The sequence below is a fragment of the Phasianus colchicus genome, chromosome 1, assembly GCF_987193195.1.
Source record: "Phasianus colchicus chromosome 1, bPhaCol1.hap1.1, whole genome shotgun sequence".
NCBI classification, from domain to species: Eukaryota; Metazoa; Chordata; class Aves; order Galliformes; family Phasianidae; genus Phasianus; species Phasianus colchicus.
In genome coordinates, this window is record NC_143436.1 from 46,406,703 (window position 1) to 46,421,296 (window position 14,594).

Here is a 14,594-nt window from a genome sequence, read left to right on the forward strand (position 1 = left end):
TTTGAATGCACTGTAGGAGATTGAAATAAGATGCACTAAACCTTAGAGATTACTCCTAGAGGCAGTCAGTGCACTGAGGTAATGGTCTGGTGAGTACAGCCAGGCTCTCAAAATACCAGCCACACTGAATCTAAAAGATGACCTGCAGTCTCATATAGGTGCTCATTTATTTTAGGCTGAATCTGAAGTGACATGAGACCCATTTGTCTGTATGTGCTTGTGATGACCAGTTAAGTATGATAACTCGCTAAGAGCAATTAGGAACTTCAGAGCTTGTTTTTTTTTCCAAAGCTTCTTCTCTCTTCTCTCTTCTCTTTTCTCTTCTTACAAAGGACTGTAGTCTCATTCTGGTAGGAGCTTTATCGTGCCCTTCTGATATCCCTGAGCCTTGGGTTGTCTGTTAACATACAAAATGTAAGCCACATGTCTTTGTTCACATTTGGTTTTCCTTGCATTCATGCTGCTTGGGTGCTATTTCCCACATCTGAGGTTATAGCAGCAACCAGTGGGGAACTGTTTAGGGCTGCTGGTTTTGCTATTGGAGAAACTGTGTTATTTAGCCATATCTTGAGGCTGAAGGCAAATGTTATAACAACCAGATTGTTGTATAACAACCAGGCTTGTGTACTGTAGGGGTTCATCATCACAGCTGGTTTTATTTAACAGCTGGTTGGCTGTGAGATGGAAGAGCTTCAGCAGGAGTTTGAGATAAGCTTGTTGCAGAGTCTGTAGCTGGAAGGGTGGAAACAGATTTGGCACATGGGGGAGAGACCAGAGGAGGGACCTCACACACCATAGGGCTGTCCTAATTCCCAGGTCTGCGTATTGCTGAGCTGTAGACCCGTCACCACACTCATGTTTGTAACTTGGAATGACAGGCCAAAAGTCACCTGCATCTCAGTAGGGCAGGACAGGTCCTTACAACCCTGCACAACTTGTGCTTTCTCCTGGCCATGTTCAAAGTCTCCCTGCTAACTTGCCAGTGGGCATGTGTCCCATCCTCAGGGCATACTTCCCACTGCAGGCCCACATGGGTGGACCCATACCAGTGATTTGGCCCTTGCAGCATAGCTGATGACCTGGAGGGTTTCCAGCCCACGCTGTACCCCCTATGTCTGTGATCATCAGGTCAGTATTGCCGAGGTCACTGGTTTTTAACTGGCCCTTAAATGTCGTCACTGTGCTATGATGGGAAGCCTAAGTCCTGACTCTTTTCTTGCAAAACACACAAAGCCTGTGCCAGAGGTCGATGCTGTAACACAGAGCACATTACAACACAAGTTTCAAAGTGGAACAGGGCTGCCAGCAGCCAACTGGATGCCCAATAAGTATTGGAAGTGCAGGTCTCCAGTGCTGTTTCACATCCACTGCTCCCACAGCTCCTCCTCCTCCTGCTCTCCCAGAAATCATCAGTACCATTTGCAGGTCTCTTTGTCAACTGGGCTGCTTATTTCTAAGCTAAGCCTTTACTTTTAACACCTTTCATCATGACAAGAAAACACACTGTTGTAGCCATATGTGGAACCTTTCTGTATTTATTGCAGGTGTGAGCCTATAGGTCTTGGAAAGCTGCATTAAATGTAGTCCATCATCAGAATGCAGTGTTTTTGTTCTGGAGCACTAATCACCACAGCATGTTCTTATGCACAGAGCTCTTTTGATTTGTGAAGCACCTGTCTCTAAAATACTTTTGTTATACAAGAATCCGTACGCTTTACATAAAATGTGCACAGTGCTGGAGGAACAAAGGGGAAAAGGGTTAAGCATTGAGATAATTTTGCTCATGGCAGAATGAAGAGTAATGCAGCAGTTTCCCAAAAGAAAAAAGAAAAAAGTGAGAATAACAAGTTTCAACTGTTCAGTATCATTGGCAGAGATACAGAGAATACAACCAAAGAGCTGACAAAAATACAGAAGGCACTGAGTAAAACATCCACTGATTTCAGCAGGAGTCTGAATGTTTTGTGTTTGAAAGCTCAGGGTGTTTAATAAGATCCATACTATAATGACCAAGCTGTCTGTCCCATGGGAAGGAACTAGGGAGCCATTTCTTTACTGCTGCTATGTGCTCCTGAGTGAGACAAACGGTTCCTTTGGGCCACTTGAAGAGATCATGTTGAGTTTTGGTGATCAGCCACGCTCAGGGCAGGTCCTGGGTCTGCTCTGTATGAGGAGAGCAATTGTTACAGTTCATTGTGATGCCTGTGGTTGTGATCATCATATGTTTTCCTTTCCAGCGATCCCAGGGAGAAGGCTGTTGGTGAACCAGGTCTGGATTCAGGGATGTGTTCTCTCCTGTATTTTTCAATGTAAGGTTCAGCTACTTCCCACACCTGTGAAATCAGAGAGTGAAACAGGGGAGTGAGAAGCAAATAAATAAATAAATAAAATTCATACTTGGTCAGACATCAGCACACAACTTCAGGAAACCCTGTGGGAAAGTTAGTGGGATGTAGGTGAGAATTACAGACCTGCATGCAGTAGGTAGGTGATCAGCAGAAACAGCTGCTGGGGCAGCCAGAGTGATGGTTGGAGAAGAGCATTTGAGTGGAGTTGAGAGGGGATAGAGAAAGATACAGCTCTGGGAGGACAAAGTGAAAGGATGTGAGATGAAAAAGTCGTATCATGTCTTGCGGCCAGGTTAATGCTCGGTGTGTAACAGCTGGGAGAGGATCACTGCTATTTGTTAGCAAATCACTGGGTCATGAGAGGGCCAAGGAAACAAATGGCAGCTGACATGGCCAAAGAGAAAGGGAAAGGGGTGGTGGCTGCTGTTCAAGGCAGAAAAGGAGAGAGTTCCACTGTTTCCTTTGTCTCTTCTTTAAGGACAGCAAGACAGCTGCAGATCAAAAGCTTTACAGTGGAGAGACTGGGATCTTACTCCATTTGGTTACTCTCCAGAATTGTTTTGTTACATTTTACAAACAAATAAGAGAGATTCCACAGTCCCACAGCTGTGCAAATACTTGGCCTGGGTTAGCACCTTTGGCTGCTGCTGTTCTCTCAGCCCCGTCCCCTTACCATGCCCAGGAGCCTCCCAGCTGGGGAGCACATGCAGCCCCTCTGAATGGGGATCAGCACCCAGAGAGAGCCCCCCCTCCCTGGCACAGGAGCACTGCCTCTGGCTCCAGCAGTGAGTGTAGTGAGGGGCATGTCCTCAGCAGAGCTGCAGCTACCCCTATGGCCAGGCCACACCGACCTGCCAGAAGCCAGCACTCGCCTTCTGCTCCACCAGCAGCCTCTGAGCAGCTTCAATGTCCGGGGCCATGAAGCGGTCCTTCATCCAAGGCCTGCAATGAGTTGGCCAAACATTAACCACCAGCACAGCCAGCAGCGGGCCTCTGAAGCAGTGGGTGACCCCCACCTGAGGCATTTATCTGATCTTACCTCACCACCGAGCGCACGAGGTCGTAGACCTTCTCCAATGGGGTGGTCGTCCTCAGGGGGCGTAAGAATTCAATGCCCTGGCAGGCAGCGAGAAGCTCTATGGCCAGAACTAGAAATCACAACAGAGGGAGAGAGATTCCAGCTCAAGGCGAGGCTTCCTTCATCAATTTCTCCGTGGTGTTTGGTGTAGCTGGTGTGATCTGCACAGCCCAGAGTGCTCACATGTACGGGCAAATGAGTTCAGTGTTTGTGTGCTGTGTATTACTGTGTTCTTCCACTAACAGCTGTATCTAAGCACATCCTCTGCCAAATGAATAAATAAAAGAATGAAAAAGCAAGAGAGCAAGCTGTTGTTCCAACTAAGAGAGGAAAGTTTTGCTGAGAAGCCTGCATTAGCAGTTTTCTTTCATAAGAAACACAGCCCTGGGTTTACTTCATCTCTGTCAAAAGATCCAACTGCTTTTTAAAGTATATACTTAATAAAACATTTTAAAAGTTATTTCTAATGAATTAAGCCTTTTTTTTTTTTCTTTTTCTTTCTTTTCCCAAACAACATCTGAATAGAATGGCACTAATCTGGTTACGTGCATAAGATCTATCTGGAAATCAGCATTTGAATGTTACCTTGTTCCACGTGCTCAATGACTCTCAGTGCTTTTCTTGCAGACCATCCTCCCATGGACACATGGTCCTCCGTAGCAGCACTGGTGGACAGAGAATCCACAGAGGAAGGGTGGCACAAGGCTTTGTTCTCCGAAACTGCAAAAACCCCATGAGGAAATGTAGGGCAGAACAGATAATGACACCCAGAAGCATTGGCCAGCCTGGAAAAAAGGGCCCATCCACTACTACAGGCTGCAGGAGAGTCCAACCTTCACTTCTCTTTGGAGAATGCATCAATGTTATAGATGAGTACTTTGTAAGGAACACCTTGAAAACTGCCATTGCCTTTGAAAAAGGCCACCAATACCAGTCTTTGGGTGTAGCTCACTGACTAGTTTTCTGCAAGGTATTTATCTACTCCAGTGCCCTCTGTTCCTGGTTGTTTGCATCCCCTGCTTGCAATTTACCCTTTGCTTACAGCATGTTTGTCTTCACGTGGGCTCCCTATGAACTGTAATGTCCCACAGGCCAGCATGTTTGTTGTTGCTTTAGTCATGAGTACTAGAGGAAAAATGTGCTAGTGCTTATTTTTGGTATGTTCCTCCAACACTCTGCCCTGGGAAATTCAATCTCCTCCAAGCTGTACAGTTTGATACTGCTGTAAGCACCTGGCTATTGGTTGGAGACACCAAGTAATTCAGCCTTGCTTTGAGACAAGTGGTGTCCCTATGAGAATCTAGGCATAAATATTCTCCCATTTAGAGACCAACCCTATTCAGGCAAAGGCTCTGGGTTCTGCAGAGTGGCTAGGACAGTTGTATGTGTTACCTGCACCGTTTATTGTGAGTTTTACAGCCCTATCTGAGATGATGTGCAGGCTGCTGGTTATATAACTCACCAATTTCAGCTGCAGCTCATGGGTTGGCAACATCAGAGTGCTCTCTGCCAAGCCCATCAAGATGCAAGTACTCCCAAAGTCCACCTCAGAGCAGTAAGTGCTCTCATGGAGCAGTGGAGAACAAAAAAACCCTGAGCTGAAATAATTGCAGCTGCACCGAATGTTCATACATCACACCCAGCCAGCTCAAAGCATGTGGGAAAGAGAAGGAAAACAGGAGCAGATCCCTTGACAACTGTGAAATTACAACTGCTTCAATGTAAACTGGTCTTTGGTTTGCTCTGTTGATACTGCTTAAGCACTCACCCAGGGCAGCTGCTGTGCAGTGTGCAATCATGAAACCGGAGTTCAGACCTCCTTCAGTGACTAAAAATGCTGGCAGTTCGCTGAGCGAGGGGTTGCAGAGCCTCTCAATTCTTCTTTCACTAATTGCAGCGAGTTCGTGCACTCCGATTGCCAAGTAGTCCAAAGCCTATAAAAGACCTCCTCATTCAATCAGACGACAGGAAAATTAAACAGAAACAAAGATGTCTTTTTTCTCCATATGCTTAATTACCTTTGCAGGGTATTCACCGTGAAAATTTCCTCCAGAAATGGTCTCTGCTCTTTCAGCAAACACCATCTTGGAGGAGAAGTTAAGGCACAAACATAAATGAATAGAGCTTACATGACAGATATGCCATCTTCCTTATCTGAAGGAATATTTATACCAGTAGGCTTTTATTTGCAGATATACAGTATTACCCAGTCTCAGTTCTCCAAACTTGTAGATAGTTTTGACATGTGTTTTTTCAAATGGACTGGATGAAGAGAAGTGTTTAGTTAGGGAGTGGAATTATTGGGGTTGTATAGAAACACGTGTTTGGATCCTAGCACAGCTGCTTGGTGGATTCTCTCTGAGGCAGGTAGAGTATTAGGTAACAAGCAGCATTGCTTGGCAGCTCACAGTGGGATGTTAGAGCATCTTTATAGTGCTGAGAAGAACCCAGCCTCGCTGAACCATGAGGAGGCCTACTGATCACACACATTTTGTCTGCCTTCCTTGATGGCACACAAATCTTGCCCTGGAATGCAGGTTTCACTAATGCTGCACCACCAGATGTTTCATATGACAAGTCACCATCCATCTAAGTCCATTTGATTGCTAAACCCCACCATTCTACGTATTCAAGATAAGCATATAGAGTACTGTACATCTTTAATATGCACTAAACTGAAATCACAAGTGGTTTCCTTGCCTCAACACACACTTGCATGCACTGATGGCAGCTAGTGGTAGCTACTGATTGAAGTCTGTAGGACTTTCTTTTTTGCCTCACATGCAAATAATTACTTAGGAAAAAGAAAATGAAACCAACAGATATAAAAAGACAGACAGAAGTGTGCAAAGAAATAAAATCATATAAAGATACAGGGTTGTCCGTGGCACTATTGATTTCAGTTGTCATGATGTCCTTCACGAAAGCAATTGTATCATTTACTACTCCATGGACCTGAAAGAAAAGACAGAGTATCTGTGCTGAGTGTCTGCACTTAGCTCACCTTCGTGGTGCTGACCCAGCTGCAGGTGCTCTCTTTCCCATTGCCCCAGTCTCTACATCCACACTTGAAGACAATCTTGGATTTGCTCTTAAAATCAGTGCTGCTGTGGGACACTATCCACCCTAGACACCTGGAAGACTTGGTTTTCTGTTATGATGGCAGTAGCACTAAATAAGTCATTCTTTAGTTGTTTGTGTTTGTTCATCCTAAATGGAAGATACTTCATCAGTGGCATAAGTGTTACTAGGGGAAAGTTATTTAAAAATCCCCCACAGAAAGTGAGAAGTCTTATTAATTACAGGCTAATTAGCTGGTAATTCTACTGATTTAATAGTTTTGCATGTGTTAAAACTCAGGGCATTGAGTTCATCCAGGATGTTTGAGACTCTATAAATATATAAAAATTTTGTCACTCTGTGTCCTTTCAGAAACACCTTTCCCCAATTCAAGGTCTTAGCATCAGTGCAAAAGAAATACTCTACAATATCTGCACATGGGGAAACCAGCACCTTCCCTCTGCTCTCAGTGCTGGGCCTTTTTCAGATCCAAACACAGACGTGTGCAGGGGATCAGCAAATTACACATCAACTATTAATAGGAACTTCGAAGTAAGGGAGAAGAAAAATAACATCTCTTCCTCTAATGAAGTCAGACAAAATGCATAGGTGACCGTGTTTCTGAGGTGGGAACTCTGATATCATTTTTTCTACTGGTAGGAAAGGAAATAAAAGTTGATTTTTACCTGTGGGCAGCAGCGCATTGTGTATGCGTCCTGAACTCGGTCACAAAAACGGTGGCTCTCTAGGAAGAACAAGGGGACAAAAACCAAATATTCCTCACACAAAAGCAAATGTGCTACAGTTGTAAGACCCAGCCTGCCCTATGCAACCTGGCACAGTGAAGGCTGACATGATTTACCTGCTATTTCTGATGGATGATGGTCAGAATCCAGAAGGGACCTGAACCGAAATGCCACTTCAGCCTGCCCTCGGTGCGGACGTACAGCATGGATGTCTAGCAAAACAAATGAGACTGTTTGCCTTTGCCTCTCTCCAATGCCTGCCAGCAAACAGAGAAAAAGCTCAGCACCCACCAGTATCAAAGGCCTTAGTTGTACCCTTCAGGACTTCAAGTGTAAGGGCAGCCACTATGTCTGCTTGCCTAGCAATGGCGCTGGCTCTTTCAACTGCTTCGCATCCCAGCGAGGTGATCATTTGTGTCCCATTGATGAGAGCCAGACCCTTCAAAGAGAGAACAGATGTTAACCAAGTCCACATACTGTGATCATCCCCCATCTCTGTGATGATTCTCACGTAAGCTATTTGAAGACCTTTGCTGAGCTCCCTAGATTGTCCTGAAGAAAATCATAATAAGCTAAAAAAAAAAAAGCTAAGTACAGCTTTGTTCTAAACAAACATGAGAGTCTTCTGTCTGCCTGTAGGAGATACTGGATTTGGCTTCCTGCTGCTACTGTTCTTCTTGTTATTTTACAGCTTCTGAGGCCCCATACCTGAGGACTCCACAAACCTCAAATCTGCAGTGTTCCCAGGTAAACTTGTTACTTGAAGTGAGGTTAATCTCACTTGATTTTAACCACCTAGAAGTCAGCTATGTGGTTGGGGTCTGTCACATGAACTCTAGCTTTGTCAAAAGGCAGAGAGGTGCCTTCAGAGGACTTCTTAGCAGTTCTGGGATGAGATGAAGTGTTTTTGGAAGATGGCTGTCCCTCTTCAGTCACCACACAGACAATCTAAACACCACATTTGAGATTGATTTCAAGTCAAGTAGGGTGACACGATGAGAGATAAATCCCATTTGAGATGGTTCTTTATCAAATACAGCATAATCCACTCATGCTACTATTAGTGGCTGCACACTAAGCATCATAAGATATATTTTAAAAGTGAAATGATGCATTTTTTCTAAAGTCATCCACAGCAAAAGCCTTCAGAATTCTATAACCCACTAATAGGAGCCATCTTCTCAAAGGATGCAATGCGAGCCTATGTGTAAATTCACATTTGTAACAAATCACAAAGCCTAGGTTGTAAAATGAGGACAGATGTGAATACAAGATCTCTAGGTTTTGACAGCAAAGTGAACTGCTGACTGGCAACCAGAAGGACAGATCTGCACTGGTGCTGCAAGGAATACATCTGCTATAACTGTTGGGATGGCTACTGCAATAACTTCCATTGATGGTCAGGAACATTGGAAATACAGATCCATTACAGTTACTGCTTGCAAAAGGACTGGATTCCATCACTGGTATTGAAATGGGGGCAGGAGGCAGGATGGGACTTATCTGTCTGCTGGCCTGAAGCCTTACAGTCACAGCTTCTGTTTAGCTGTGGTTGTACTGAATCTCACACACATGGGAATTGCAATGGAAATGCTGCCGTAAGCTCTGCTGGTGAATGGAGTCTCTGGCATCCCTCCACATAGCTGACTTCAAATACCTTGAAGCTTGATCTAAAATGACTGTTGGCTCATCTCAGGCTTCAGTTGCAAGTATAAAGCAACTAGTGATTGACTAAACTTGCTTTTCAACAGCTGACATTACCCTTTATTACCTCTTTTGGTTTCAAGATAATTGGTTTCAGACCATGGGCTTCGAGGACCTGTGAAGAGTTCAGTGAAAAGAGATATATATGCACATATATATATATTTCAGTAATTCAGTACCCCAAACTTTAAAAGCTTAACTGTTTCTGTACATTAATACAAAATAAATAATAAAAAAAACACAAGCGAAGGAAGAAAAAAAGCTTTATATTACAAACAATTTAGACTAATTTTTTTTCTGGGCTAAATAAGGGACAGCATTTTGGGGCTTCTAAACTAGCACCTAATTTCCCAGTATCATTAAAAGAAGGCAGTAGGAACACAACTATGAGATATTGACACAGTCCATTAGCATCTACCATGTATTATCTGGTGGGAAAGAGTAATAGGAGAGAGGGCTGGAAACACCTTGTGATGATAGCTCTGCCTGACATAGGTTCATAAAAGAATGAGTTGAGGTCCCTCTAACATCAGACAATGGGAGGTCCAGGACATGCTGGCTTCCTTCCTCCCTATCTCCTCTCCACACGTAGTTCTTACGTTCTACAGCCTACTGTGATGATACAGTTAGCAATCTACAAATAAATCTGATGTTCAAATATTTACAGATAAGACTGATATGTTTAAAAGAGCAAACTACCATGAAAGAATCCAGTTTTGGAGATGTTCAACACCAGATCAATCTGCTGATGTACTGTGATAGGATAACAATTAATTCATTTAAAAAAATTCCATTATAAGGCATCTTGCTGTAAAGGAGGGTGCTGTAAATTTCCTCGTGACCCTTGTTAATCTTTCTAAAATTGAATGTCCAAATCTGCGTATCCGCTTGCTACATAAATTTTCAATGTTTATAAATGCACTAGAAATGTTACTGATAAATTCCTGCTTTCAATAAATCTCCAGTTACTCCTTGCAGTTTTGAATTGACCTTGGGTTTGTTGAAACAGTGTTGATGTTTATGGAGTTGAAGATGTACTAATAGCTCTTCACAGCTGGTATCACATCCTGCCCACCTCTAAATGATGTCACTGCAGTATTTTGTATTATGATGACATAACATGGTATTTCTTTTGGACATGCTGCGTATTCATTTCTGCTCCAGGGATGTGAGCCAGTTGTCCCATTCCTTAAGGTAGAAGATGAGCTGCTAAACAGAACCTACTCCCAATTCAAACCAGTACACAAAATCCACATACTCTTAAATCTTACATATTTAGCATCAGCCCAGCCACTCTTTGGGGACCACATCTTTCCCTCTCCTGTTAATCCCAACGCAAGATGAGAGAGGGGGGCCAAGTCTCCGCTGGCTCCAACTGTTCCCTTCTCAGGGATATAAGGCAGGCAGGAAGCTAGAAATAAAACAAATAAAGCTCCTGTTAGAGCACACTCCTTGGAAAACAGTGAAGCCGGCAAGTAGGTGGTCACAGTTATACTCTGTAATCAATGGCTGTGGTCAGTGGCACAAATAGGACTACTCTTTTTGCAGAGAGGTTTGGTGCCTGCTCCCAGACTAGTTGCAGCTTATAAAGAAACTGGTTCCCTTTTGAATTCAGTTCTGTAAGGAGTGAGAGGACCATGGCTAGTGGTAGTTGCATCTATAAGTACATGGCACCATCAAAATGTCACTCTTCTCAGATCCCCATCACAGGCTTACCACCAGTCAAAGCTCTAAGTTCTTTTCTCAGCCCACTAAACATTGAGTAACTCCTAGAAACCATCTCTAAAGCCTTTTTCACTGCCTCAATTACAATGAATGTGTGAATTTAATGACCTTGAAGGTCTTTTCCAGCCTTCATGATTACAGTATTCTGCTCAGGACATGGTTTAGTGGGTATGGTGGTTCTCATGGTTGGACTTGATCTTAGGGGTCTTTTCCAACCTTAATGATTCTATGATAATGCGAAATGTAGAGACCCAGGAAATCAAGGGAAAAGGAGGGAAGAGACCAGCCTATTTCTTTTCTTTTGAAGTGCTAAGCAGTATAAAGCCTTGTATTCTTCAGGCCTCACATTTATAAACATGGCTCTGTTGTCACAGATGTGTCACAGCGTTAGAGCAATCTTCTATTCTACAGGTTTTGCTAAAAAGAAGGGAAGTTGAACTCATGTACAGTGCAGAGTCCTCTCAGTAAGAGTCCCTGTATATCCCAAAGACAAGTCCTGCACAGGAAGAAGAGCTGTTCTTTGGTCACAACTGCCATATTAGAATGTCACACCAGGCATTAAAGCTGGGTGTGAATCAGGATCTACATTATCCAGGTTCAGCTCCTGCTTCTGCCAGAAGCTTTCTGCTTAATCTTGAGCTGATCAGCTTAGTCATTAACCTTTCCTGGCATTTCTGCTCACACCCAAGTTCTTCAATAAAGCCTCTACCCATGAGGTTGTAGAGGACTGAGTCCTGGTTTCTCACAACTACCAAGTCAAGAGAACAAAAGAACAACACCCACAGCTTGACTCATTGAGCCCATCTTTAGAGAAAGAGTTAAAAATAAACGAAGCATACAAGACATGAAAACAGAAAACATAAACGTAACAACAACAACCAGTGTGAGCTTTCTGTAAGCATCTTTTTACCATTAAATGCTTCAATAACTTGCTGGAGGGTTTCTAGGGATATTCCACTGTAGCCTTTTGCTAGGACATTGATCCTCAGTGCCAGCAGCATGCGGGACCTCTCTGGGGTTAAAGGTTTCCCCACACCTGAAACAGCAGTGGGCTCAGTTACTGACCTGCTATCAACTGCACAAAAAGGGAAAATACTGAGCAATTTCCCATTACCTGCAGAATGTGAACGAACCAAGTTCATTTGAAGCTCCCTACAGAAAATAAAAGAATTACATAAGAAGCTCTTTCAAAGGCAATTTTTGTTTTGCACAAAACAGAAACAGCAAAGCAGCCCCCTCTCGTCTAGCCACAGAAGAATAAGCATGCAGTGTGCAACATGCTTCTCTGCAGTGCTTTGTCTTCTTTCTTTCCCCAAAGGAAAGGAGGGAGAAAGCTGCATACGTAACTTACATCAGTTTGCTGTTTGGAATGACAGTTCTGGCAAACTTCCCAAACCCTGTGGTGATTCCATAAACAACTGCAAGAACCATACATTTCTGGTTAAGGAGAGAAAGTTTTCAAAGTGACTGACAAAAACAATTAATAGAGATGAAAATATTCACCTGTCTGCTCCTTTACAATCCTTTCAATCACTTCTCGCGATTGCTTGACTTTCGCTTCAGCTTCAGGGGTGAGCTAGAAAATGTGCATTTTGAACATTAATTTATGTATCCTCACGTAATTTCTAATTGTAGAAAGACAAGCATGTAATTTTTAGCCACATTTGTTTAGAATCTTTACCTTTATCTTGTAGAGCCCTTTTCCTAAGTTGACCAAGTCCTGTGTTGTTAAGCTGCTGCCATCTAAAGAGATATACTACACCCAGAAAGCACCTTTTAGTTTGTGATACATATACACATAACATTGCTTAATGATCAGAGTTACAAAACAAAACAAACAGGCAGAGCTCAGCAATGATGAGAAGCTCGTGCACGCTCTCATGCGTAAGACAAGAACATCATAACAAAAACATAATAAGGAAATTATAATACATGTTTCTAGGCCCAGCAGAACTGACAGCCACCAATGCCATGAATACTGCAGCGGTTGAACTCTCAACAAGCTCTGATAAATGCAGATCATTACTGAGCTGGGCAATTGTTGGCCATTCCTACCTGTTCTGGTTCTCGATATTTGCTATATCTGAAATGTTCTGTAAAGGAAAATAAAGGGCAAAAGGGATGTCACGTGCAGTAATGTCTGTTTGATTAGAGCTGGCAAAGTGTTTTTAGAATGAAGGAACACTTCAGGAATGTGGAAATCTAGAAAACTGTGTATCTGGAAATGTAAAACATTCACGGAAGATTCAAAATAAAGGATACAAATGAACTCCTTCTGGCTGAGATGGTATGAAGTCTGGAGACATTATATCTCCTTCTATAACTAGAAGAGATATATGCAAAGTGAATAGGAACAGAATCTGACCATATTCTACGTATAGATGAATAAGTTATTAATTACAGTACATAATGTTAAGTAATATAATTTGCTGTTGTCAGCACCAAACATGTTTGTACGCCTCCATAAAAATAATTCATGTAGTTTATTTTATGTACTTCAAAGGTGACAACAGGACAGTCCAATGCCTGGACATGCTCCATATCCCAGTCATTGACAGTATGTGACATTTTACACAGATGATCGTACACAGCGTCCCGTAACTTCTAAACCTGAAATAGTTCTTACTAACAAAGGTTGCATTTGGTTGTTTTTCCATACAAATCTTTGACACTGTCTCGGATACAACTTCAGATGAACTAGAGTGCAGCTGCTGACTCAGACACCAACACAATCGTTCTATCACACATGGCCTAAGGTTTCACTTACCAACTTCAACAAACTCGTTGTCCTCCAGGGCATCCTCCACTGTATCATCAAGATCCAGCAAGCCGAGACCCTTGCACCTCCGAACAAAAAACTTTACTTCTTCCACGGAGGTAAATCCGCCGTTATCAGGTTTGTTCTTCATGTACCGCCTCACAGCCTCCTTTCCCAGCCACCCAACCGTGTTCGTGCCGTGTGGGCATGGCACTGCCAGCCATTCTCCTCGGACATGCACTGTGTATCTTAGCATGTTTCCTCCCCAGATTGCTCCTCGCCTGAGAGCAGCCGCAGAGTGAAGCAGCCTTACATTCACACACGGCAGCCTGGAGAGCGATGTCTGGCTGGATTGCAGTGTCCCAATCAGATAAAGGCAAAAATCCTCCCCCAAAGATCCCCACCTTTGTAAATAAGTGAGATCGATGCATTCAGCTAACTTTATCCAATCAAACCAAATCGAGGGAGCACACCCTTTTCCTGGAAAGAGAAAAGGAAGCTACTGCCACACAGGATTTTTTTTTTTTTTTTTTGGCCAAATATCAGGAATATAAAAGTGAAAATTTAGGAGCTGAAGTTTATGTATCAAGAATAAATAAATCAGAGTAAGAGGAAATGGGGCTGCTCTGAAAACTTAAGGGTTTAAAGAGAGTTAACAGAGCTGTCTGTTAACTAAGAGCATGGCATTAGGTTGCATGAATGAAAACCTCCACGAGGGACAGGACTGGAAGGTATTCAGCCCATGATGGACTGGTCATGGCTGCTGGGATTGAAAGGAGACTGGACTATACCCTTAGCTCTTAGTGTAAGACTAAGACTACACTCATAGTCCATAGACACTGCTCACTCCTGTGCTGAAGTTTTAGGACACAATATTCTATTGCAGGTGAGAAGATTCACCAACTTCCCTCCATTACCCTCTCACATGTGCTTGGGATGATATTGTCAGAATGGTAACAGTAAGTAACAGGACACGTGCACAGCGCCAGGACTGGTGCTGCTATGCCAAATTTCTTCTGCAGATAAATGCAAGGAAGAAAAAATATGCAGAAATACCAATTAGAATGGTGCTAAAACAACATCAACATTCAGCAATGACAGTGCCCACACAAAAGAATGGTGGAAGTCAGTGTGTAGGAGTCATCACCTCAGCAGAGCAGGACACACTACTGAAA

At 43.1% G+C, this 14,594-nt stretch overlaps 1 protein-coding gene across 2 annotated transcripts; it reads right to left on the minus strand.

Annotated features, from left to right (window-relative positions):
- Nucleotides 1–1,547: 1,547 nt before the first annotated feature.
- On the minus strand, nucleotides 1,548–13,814 carry HAL (histidine ammonia-lyase). Of its 2 annotated transcripts, XM_031600433.2 has the most exons (20): nucleotides 13,429–13,814; nucleotides 12,924–12,984; nucleotides 12,717–12,744; nucleotides 12,343–12,417; nucleotides 12,165–12,237; nucleotides 12,013–12,079; nucleotides 11,776–11,813; nucleotides 11,572–11,697; nucleotides 10,208–10,347; nucleotides 9,004–9,051; nucleotides 7,524–7,671; nucleotides 7,349–7,444; nucleotides 7,173–7,231; nucleotides 6,301–6,381; nucleotides 5,445–5,510; nucleotides 5,195–5,360; nucleotides 4,012–4,146; nucleotides 3,388–3,496; nucleotides 3,221–3,290; nucleotides 1,549–2,333 (listed from the first exon to the last, which is right to left on the minus strand). In XM_031600433.2, the coding sequence occupies exons 1-20, from the start codon at nucleotides 13,673–13,675 to the stop codon at nucleotides 2,184–2,186; spliced, it is 1,983 nt and encodes a 660-aa protein (XP_031456293.1). In that variant the 5' UTR covers nucleotides 13,676–13,814; the 3' UTR covers nucleotides 1,549–2,183. The 2 variants fall into 2 exon arrangements, with proteins under 2 accessions (XP_089996196.1, XP_031456293.1); XM_090140070.1 differs by lacking the exons at nucleotides 12,343–12,417; nucleotides 12,717–12,744; nucleotides 12,924–12,984 and having other exon boundaries at nucleotides 1,548–2,333; nucleotides 13,429–13,559.
- Nucleotides 13,815–14,594: the final 780 nt, after the last annotated feature.

Excerpts from the sequence above, each read along its gene's own strand:
- HAL (XM_031600433.2), bottom strand. The coding sequence starts at position 13,675 with ATGCTAAGATACACAGTGCATGTCCGAGGAGAATGGCTGGCAGTGCCA. Across the intron at positions 12,985-13,428 it reads CAACGAGTTTGTTGAAGTTG|TTATAGAAGGAGATATAATG; the intron begins GTAAGTGAAACC and ends TATCTCTTCTAG. Across the intron at positions 5,511-6,300 it reads ATAGTGCCACGGACAACCCT|ATGGTGTTTGCTGAAAGAGC; the intron begins GTATCTTTATAT and ends TTCTCCTCCAAG.